Raw genomic sequence first — 8,358 nt, forward strand, 5'->3', positions numbered from 1 at the left:
TTCCAGCAAGATAAAGACCTGTGAACCTAAGACAGGTTGTTAGGATGACAAGAAAGTCAACCTAAGCATAAGATTATTGGTTTCATCATATTGGAGCTTAGCCTCATATGGAAAACATTTCACATTTACCTACGGGCAAGGTTACCTGTTATGTAAGGTTTCAATATGCAAGGGGAAAAGTGCGTTCAACTTATTTGTTTGTGCCTTTGACACTACAATAGAGTTTTTGATTCTTGAGACAATACACAGATTTCAAGCTTCTAAAGGCAATATGTTTTGAACATATGTGGTGTTTTACCTAAGGAAGTAGTAGGACATACAGATATATATCTTCGTATGATGACTTCAATGAGATAGAAGAGTTGGGAGAATAGTGTGTGATTTCCGATATGAGTTCCTCTGGCCAATGTTTCACCATGGGGTGCAATTTGCCTCTTTTATCGACTTGGAGTCATAAGAGAGAATTTGAAGTTTTGGGAGACAACTTTCCAAGACTTGTCGAGGTCACCGCGAGTTTTTTAGGAAATCTTTGGTGTAGACAAACTAATGGACAACCTTTATATATTAAAGGAACAAAGGATTTGAGCCAGCACTAATACTCCTACGTTATCAAAGAGCATTTGAGGATAATCTTACTGATAGCGAGAGTAAAACATATGTGATAAGCTTTAAGAAGCAACCTCTACCTAGATATAGTAGCATAATGGTATGGGTTTAGTTTTGTTTACACTTAAAATGAGTAACAATTAAATTTTTACGCGGTTAAAGGATACGTGATTTAATTTAACAAGAATCAACACTCATTTTCTCTATGGTGTAATAGGGATCAGCAAAAACCTTGCCGGCCACACAAATGAGAGTACCAAAATATCTAAATAATATAATGTGTCTATACCTAGCATTGATCATAATCAGCCTGAATTGTGCTGCTTGATGGCTGGCCAACTTGTAGACATTCAATTGGAGGGGCGGTAGGAGTATACAACTCTCCTAAGGTCTGCCAACAGTATGGGTCATACATGTGGTGTTGCTCTTGTAATGGCTTTAGTTGGATGTCTGTTAGGGTCACCTCTATACAGGGCATAGTGTCACTGCATGAAAGATGCACAGGTTCTGTATATGTTCCTGTTATTTTTTCGTAGTTAATTCCTGATAAAGCCACCGCTGATGTCTGGTTCTTTCATTTGCTCTTGTCACAATAGAACTGATCAATTAAAATTGGTATTTGGACTTCAGAAACTTGAATGTTTGAGAACAATGTCCATGCACGGACCCTGATCCACCCTGCACAGAGAAAATGATTTGGCATACAAAATTGTTGTCACAATACACTTGGTTGTATCAACGCTCTGTGTCAAAATCATCGGATTAGTTAATGAAACCTTTGCAGCATAAAACTAGAGAAAATGGTTATTTGAATATTGGATGAAATGGGTGCTTTAATAAACTTATGGAGTTCCTTCACATTAACTTGCAAATGGTATCTGTACCTGCCATGTCTTAATCCTAACACCATTCATTGTGTTATGCATAATGATATCTTTCACAGTGACATTTGAAACACAAGCTTTTGTGCTATCTTTGCCAAGCCCTCCGATGCTGACTCCGTGTCCTGGCCCACAATTTATATTGTGTATGTACACATTTGAGCATCCGGTTTGTGTTGAGACACAGTCATCTCCTGCACGAAGCAAAAACATGATGGTGAGTGTATTTCCAGGTACAGACATCTATGCACTCATTATGGGATGAATTTTGCTTCGCTCTTTTTGTTTTTAAACTATCTATCCATAAGGGTTTTATTTAGGTTTAGAGCTTATTAGGGAAATGTTTTGGGAGCTGGAGATGATGAAATCATGAAATAGAACTAAAATATATAACAAAATGAGAAAACGTTTTTGCGAGCTAAAAGTCCAATTCTATATTACGATGGCTCGTTTACTTTGTGACAAGACTAGGTTGCTGGTTGAATCGTCAAGGTAGCGGTGCTGAAAGTTTGAATATAAGATAGGGTGTTGCCAGGTTCTAATGTATCAGAGGTCTAAATTCAAGGACGTGGTAACCATTACTGCCGAGGTATGTGAGTCTGTCGTTTAAACCTACTAGTATGGACACGTGCTTGCAAGTGATACTTAACTTTTGATGCCCAGAAAATTTGATGGATAGATGAAGAAGAAAGAGGCTAGGTGTATTATGACTCTTTTAGAAGAGGTGCATCGGGACTTTGTTAAAATAGGCATATTACCAAGCAAAATTTTAACACACTACAGAAAGATGTATTGTATAGTTTAGGCTTCACGAAAACTAATATTGGTAATGAGATCAAGGAATACGATATACATCTTTTGATAATGTGTACGTCTGAGCTGCCATCTTCTTTGGCCTCTTGGATTTAAAATTTTAACAGGGATTTCACTTTTAATTCCATTACTGGAATACCCTAAAAAGTGAGGGATGCTTGGCTCTACTCTTTATTTAATGTATTGTAAAACTCAAATTTAGTTGATTTTCTTGGGCTGAATTTAAAAAAAAATTCTTTATTTTCATATAAGGAAAGTTGAATTATATTATGGAAAGAAAGAAAAAGCTGGACAATTTTTGCTACATCAGCAGAAGTTGTACCTTTTTAAAAAAAATATCGACAACTGTATTTAGATAATATTTTATTTTGTACACAGAACATGTGAACGACAGATGATAACATTTCAAAGCCATAAAACAAATTTATCAAAATTATTCAAAGTTAAAGAAGTATTTATAAGCTTATATCTGTTTTGAAGAAATTGAGGGAACATATTTAAACCCAGACACATGAAAGTTGGCAGAATGTAAAAAAGCACGACCAAGTTGAGCTATTACAAAACAAAGTAATATCATGACACACTATTTTAGCAAAAAAAATGGCAGTGGCCACAATTAAAGTCTAGGCGGCAAACCTAAGACAACTTACCCTATGTATATATTTGCATCACTTGATCGATGATACATGTGAAAGAAGATTGTAACTTTGGTTGCATCTGATTGTTTCAAAGGCCCAGGGTGACAAACTATAAAATACCACTTTCACAACTAAGATGTTCTGTATTTATCTTTTTCTTTTTGGAGTATTATTTTTCGACTAGAGATGAATGAAGTTAAAAAGGACGAAATCTTGTAGTTGAGAAAGAAGCAAGCGTGAGAATAACCCCAAAAAAGCCCTGATAAGTTCTGAAATAAATCTACCAGCTTTGTTGATATTAATCTTAGCATCATCGTCAAGAGACGACTCTCCCTATGGTGTTCTAGCCTAGCTTATTTTACTACTCGTTCTTCCTTTGCTTTTTCTTTTGCAACTACGGGCATTTTTGTTATTGTCCTCTCTTTTGCATATAGCACTATTGTACAAATGATTTTCGGACATTGAATTGATTTCGAAAACAAAATTAATTAGTACTCGTCCTAATCTACGATCAATAACATACCAGAATTAACACTTTAGAGCCATATAATATAAATTGATATTGAAATGGAGCCATTCCATGGATTGTTAATGAAACATGTGAAATATAATATTCCTTTTGCTATATTTTATACAATCATACTTAAAACTTTTAACAACTAAAGGCACCCAAGTGTAATTTTTTTTCTTTTTTCAATACAATATTTCGAAAAATTGTTAAACTAAAATAAATGGAATAAAGACTAATGATGACATTGCAGGAAATTGAGCAAGCACCTTTTATCAATAATTAGGAGGACGGAGACCTCTACAACTTCACTGCTCTAGCTATGATTCGAACCCGTAGAATTAAATTATTGAAGTGAATCCATGATTAAGTGGGAGGGCAACCAAAAAATAATTAAAATGTAAAAGGACAAATCGAGCATTCTAGTTTATTAACATATATCATTTCCACACAAAAAAAAAACTGATTGAAGGCAATTGAATAATAAATTATGGATCTAAGAGAGATGATAACTTGCTTTCAAAATAAAGAGCAGAGCCCGGAACAAAGAAGGTGGAATTAACACAACTTTCTTCCATGTAAAATGATGAAAAATAAGTTTAACAGGATCCACATAATTTGATATAAAAATAAAAAATCATATAAGTATCATGAAATACATGAAGAAAAGTACCGTGTGTTTAACATTTTCAAATTTCTACAAAGAGTATAGAGCATATCTACATACAAAGTAGTAGGTAAAAATGACTATCCATATACAAATCTAAATTGTGGCATCCTTGCTTGAAAAGAGGAACTTGACCGATTTCCATTGAATTGTCAATATTATTATGTTCTTAAATAGTAGCAGTAGAAAGTGACTATTCAGTTAAAAGTTTTAATTATGCATATGAATCTGGTCAATTATTGTAACTTCTCAAAATCTTCACGTATTGATATTAATGGAGAGAAACTTAATTTAAGGGTTTAATGATGATCCATAACACTAAATGGAAGGTAATTCTACCTTTGGATGAAGGGCAAATGGTTAATTAGTTTTTGATGGGTAGTTTAGTAATTCAAGTTTTGACATAGGACATTCCCACTTTTATTATATATATATAATATATATATGATTATATCATGATCTTGAAAAAATTGTCAACTCAGTAAAGAGGCCTGTATTTGCTTGAACTGGTTAAGTGGAAGACTGAAAATGAAGGAGTATATTAGAAATAGGAATTACCACATGCAAAATTGGAACTGCGAATAAGGACATCTTTGGAATTCTGTAAGTGGATTCCATCTGTATTAGGACTATCACCAGGTGATGAAGCGCTGAAATTGTATACTGATACACCAATGCAGTTGTCAAACTTGAGATGGCACTGTGGACTATTCTGAATTGTAATGCCTGTGACTGTCACATTGAAACTTCCGTAGAATCGAAGAGCCCGCATTGAAGAAGTAATATTCACAAGAACATTTTATAACCAAAAATGTGGCTTGATGTTTTTGGGCATTTGTTGTCCTTACCGTTGGCTTAATGCCTGGCATTTTTCCACCAAGGGAGCGGTTTAGCTGCCAGAAACTTTGGACAGTGATTAGAAAGAACAGAAAAGGAAACAACATATTGACAAAAAATTTTGGAGGAGCAAAAATTACAGGAATTGGAATATTTCTCTGCATTGTGCTGTTAAATGGGATAGTTAGTTTTGATTCATCATCTATAGGATCATCAAATGGGGTATCTTGCCACCAAACTGCACCATTTCCATCAATCTTGCCGCTTCCTTTAACTGTAATTCCAATCAGTTTTGTGAAATCAAGCCACTGCAAAAGACCTGAACCCCAAGCATTGGCATCTGTTAGAGCTATGATTGTACCATCTAGCTGCAAATAAAAAAACGAAAAGGAGAGAGGAGGATTATTTAAAACCGGCACTAAACCCTTGAATTCTATATGAATCCTCTTGAATACTGAGCGACTATGATGAATGACAACTCAAGTCTGTGAATGAGAATCATGTGATTGTTTCTAATATAACCATGTTATGATTTAAGCGGGGATGCCACATGAATGTCCTAATTGCTTTATAGAATATTGTTGCAATCAGTATTCTGTAATTGCTACAGAACCATTTGTATAGCTATAGCTATTTGCAATTTCACATGCCTGTAACAGTCTACATATTGATTTACCTGAAATACAATGTTGTGCTGACAGTATGGACCAGAGAATGAAATAGGTCCGACAAGGAATACATATTCTGATGGGACAAAGACTGTTGTTGCTTCAACTTTACAAGCAGCTGCCCATGCGGCTTGGAATGCCTGGGTTTCATGTCAACGATTAACAGTTTTATCGTTAGTGATTGAACTATAACTTATGTACATTGATGCGGTAAAAGATTCTTACATTATCAGATCACTTAAGAACCGATTGCAAGTTAACTAGCATAGAAATCATAGATTGATAACCTACAAAATGTGGTAAATAACCCATTACTGTGGGTAAAAATGACATGACAGTGTTGAAATTTGGTAGAAATGACACCAGGTATATCCTCTATAGGGCAGCTATTTAGGAATTAGCCAGTGTGTCTTAAATTTTCAGTTTTTTCAACTCAATTTTTTGGGACAAAAATATCTTGAATTGTCCTGAAGTTAAAAAAATTTAGTTTAAAATTTCAGGACAAAGTAAGTAGTGGTTAATCTCTAAATAACATTCACGTGGGATAGTTGATACTTGCATGCAGGGACAGGATAAGTTAGCCATCTTCTTATGTGTGACTCTGTTTGTACTGTTTAAGCTTAGGTAGAGCTTCCTAAATAGCTCATGCAACAATAACGAGTAAACAACAACAACAACAACAACAAATGGTGGCTGAACTAGCTGATGAGTGATGAAAAAGCTTACCTCAGTATCATCGGTCTTTCCATCCCCTGTGGAACCAAAGTCCCTCACGTTGAAAATGGTGGCTGAACGTTCGTTGCCATAGCCATTGTTATGCTTTCCTTTCTTCCTGTACAGAGAAGCAGAAGAAATTGTACTTTGTCTCCAATGGCTGCCTCTTCTGGCATTACATGTTTCTATATTTGATGACCAAACAAGGAACACAATGATAAGCACGGATGTGAAACTTCTCAAACTATGTTGAAACAGAAGAAGCATCGAAGCAGAAGAAGCAAAGAAGAAGAAGATGCTAATGTTGAAGAACAGAAGAAGCATCAAAGCAGAACAAGCAAAGAAGAAAGACACCAGCGTTACAATTGATGTTGGGCAGATAAGTGGAGCATGATGTGGAAACATAATAGCCCTTGATATTCAAATCAGGAGATCTAATCTTGACCGTTAGATTAGAAGACATAAAACACATCTGGGCCATTCATTTATTAGTGTCATACACATGAGTGAGCATATGCTCACATTTGTATTAGTGCTGATGCACTAAAGTGAGTATGGACTCACATAGTAAACAATATATTTTGTCTAGGAATATTATATGTACATTTTATGTATCTATAGGATGTAGATGTATATAGAAGCTATAGTAGTGTATATACAAAATACACAGAGAAATTTTTTGCATCAGCTCTTTCATTCTTTCATGGTATCAGAGCAGACCTCTGCTCTATCCTTCAACTTCATCTTCTAATTTTCTTCCTTGAACTCAACTTGTTCTATCACCATGACTGGAACAGATTCTTCAGTAACACCTTCCCTTTCTGGATCAACAAGTCAAGCAGTTAATCATGATGTCAACCATCCCTATTTTCTTCACTCTTCATATGCTCCTGGGATGACTCTTGTGACCTCACCTTTTGATGGAAGAGGATTCCCAGGATGGAGAAGGTCAATATTGATTGCATTGTCAGCCAAAAATAAGCTGGCGTTCATCAATGGGATTTGTGATGAACCTGCCTTGGATTCAAAGGATCATGCACAATGGAGTAGGTGCAATGACATGGTAACCTCATGGCTTTTAAATTCTCTAACTAAAGAGATAGGAGATAGTGTAATCTATTCCAAATCTGCAAAAGAACTTTGGAGTAGTCTTGAACATAGGTTTGGACAATCCAATAGAGCCAAACTCTACCACCTACAAAAGGAAGTTGCTAAGACAGTTTAGGGAAATAGCAGTATTGCAGCATACTTCACAACTCTGAAAAAGTTATGGGATGAGTTATATTCCCTGAACTCACATTTAGGGTGCACTTGTACCTGTGTGTGTGAAGGGAAGAAGAAAGTAGCCAAGTTCCTAGAGGATCAGAGAGTCATCCAATTCCTAATGGGACTGAATGATGTGTATGCACATGCAAGAGGCAATATCCTCATGATGAGCCCACTTCCAAATATGTATCATGCCTATTCCATCCTCCTGCAAGATGAAAGTCAGAGGGAAATATTTGTTAGCCCACAATATCCAACAGATGGTGCATCTTTTATGGTAGGACCTCAAGGGAAGTTTAATCAAAGGAACAATATTCAGAAATCATGGGGAACTCCTCAGAAACAGGGGAACATTCAGAACATGCAACAAAAGTTCAAAAAGAAGGCAAAATACAATCCTAATGTGAGTTGTAGTCATTGTATGAGAACAGGGCATGTAAGGGAAGATTGCTACAGACTAATAGGATTCCCAGATGATTTTCAATTCACAAAATCAACAAATTATCAGCCTGCCATAAAGGGAAATGCAGTGGTGACAGGACAGGAAACATAAGTGAAGGAAACATCAGCAGTTAGAACCAGTTTTTCAGTAAGGACCAAGTGTCAGAATTGGTAAACATAATCAAGCAAGTGCAGATTAAAAGTGCAGCAGCCACAACATCATAAATCAATGCTAATGTTGTAGCTGGTACCATACTCCAATACACAGGAACTTGGCTTGCTGTTTTCAACACTAAAACATGGATAATTGACTTAGGGG

General features: G+C 35.7%; 1 protein-coding gene and 1 pseudogene across 1 annotated transcript; one reads left to right on the forward strand and one right to left on the reverse strand.

Moving 5' to 3' along the window:
• Positions 1-832: 832 nt before the first annotated feature.
• On the reverse strand, positions 833-6,737 carry LOC104225189 (polygalacturonase At1g48100-like; annotated as a pseudogene).
• A 379-nt stretch (positions 6,738-7,116) lies between these two features.
• Positions 7,117-7,557, forward strand: LOC138889670 (uncharacterized). The gene has a single exon (XM_070173005.1). It carries the CDS (start codon positions 7,117-7,119, stop codon positions 7,555-7,557), a length of 441 nt encoding a protein of 146 aa, XP_070029106.1.
• Positions 7,558-8,358: the final 801 nt, after the last annotated feature.

Source organism: Nicotiana sylvestris, chromosome 4 (genome assembly GCF_000393655.2).
Source record: "Nicotiana sylvestris chromosome 4, ASM39365v2, whole genome shotgun sequence".
Classification (NCBI taxonomy): Eukaryota; Viridiplantae; Streptophyta; class Magnoliopsida; order Solanales; family Solanaceae; genus Nicotiana; species Nicotiana sylvestris.

Excerpts from the sequence above, each read along its gene's own strand:
- LOC138889670 (XM_070173005.1), top strand. The coding sequence starts at position 7,117 with ATGACTGGAACAGATTCTTCAGTAACACCTTCCCTTTCTGGATCAACA.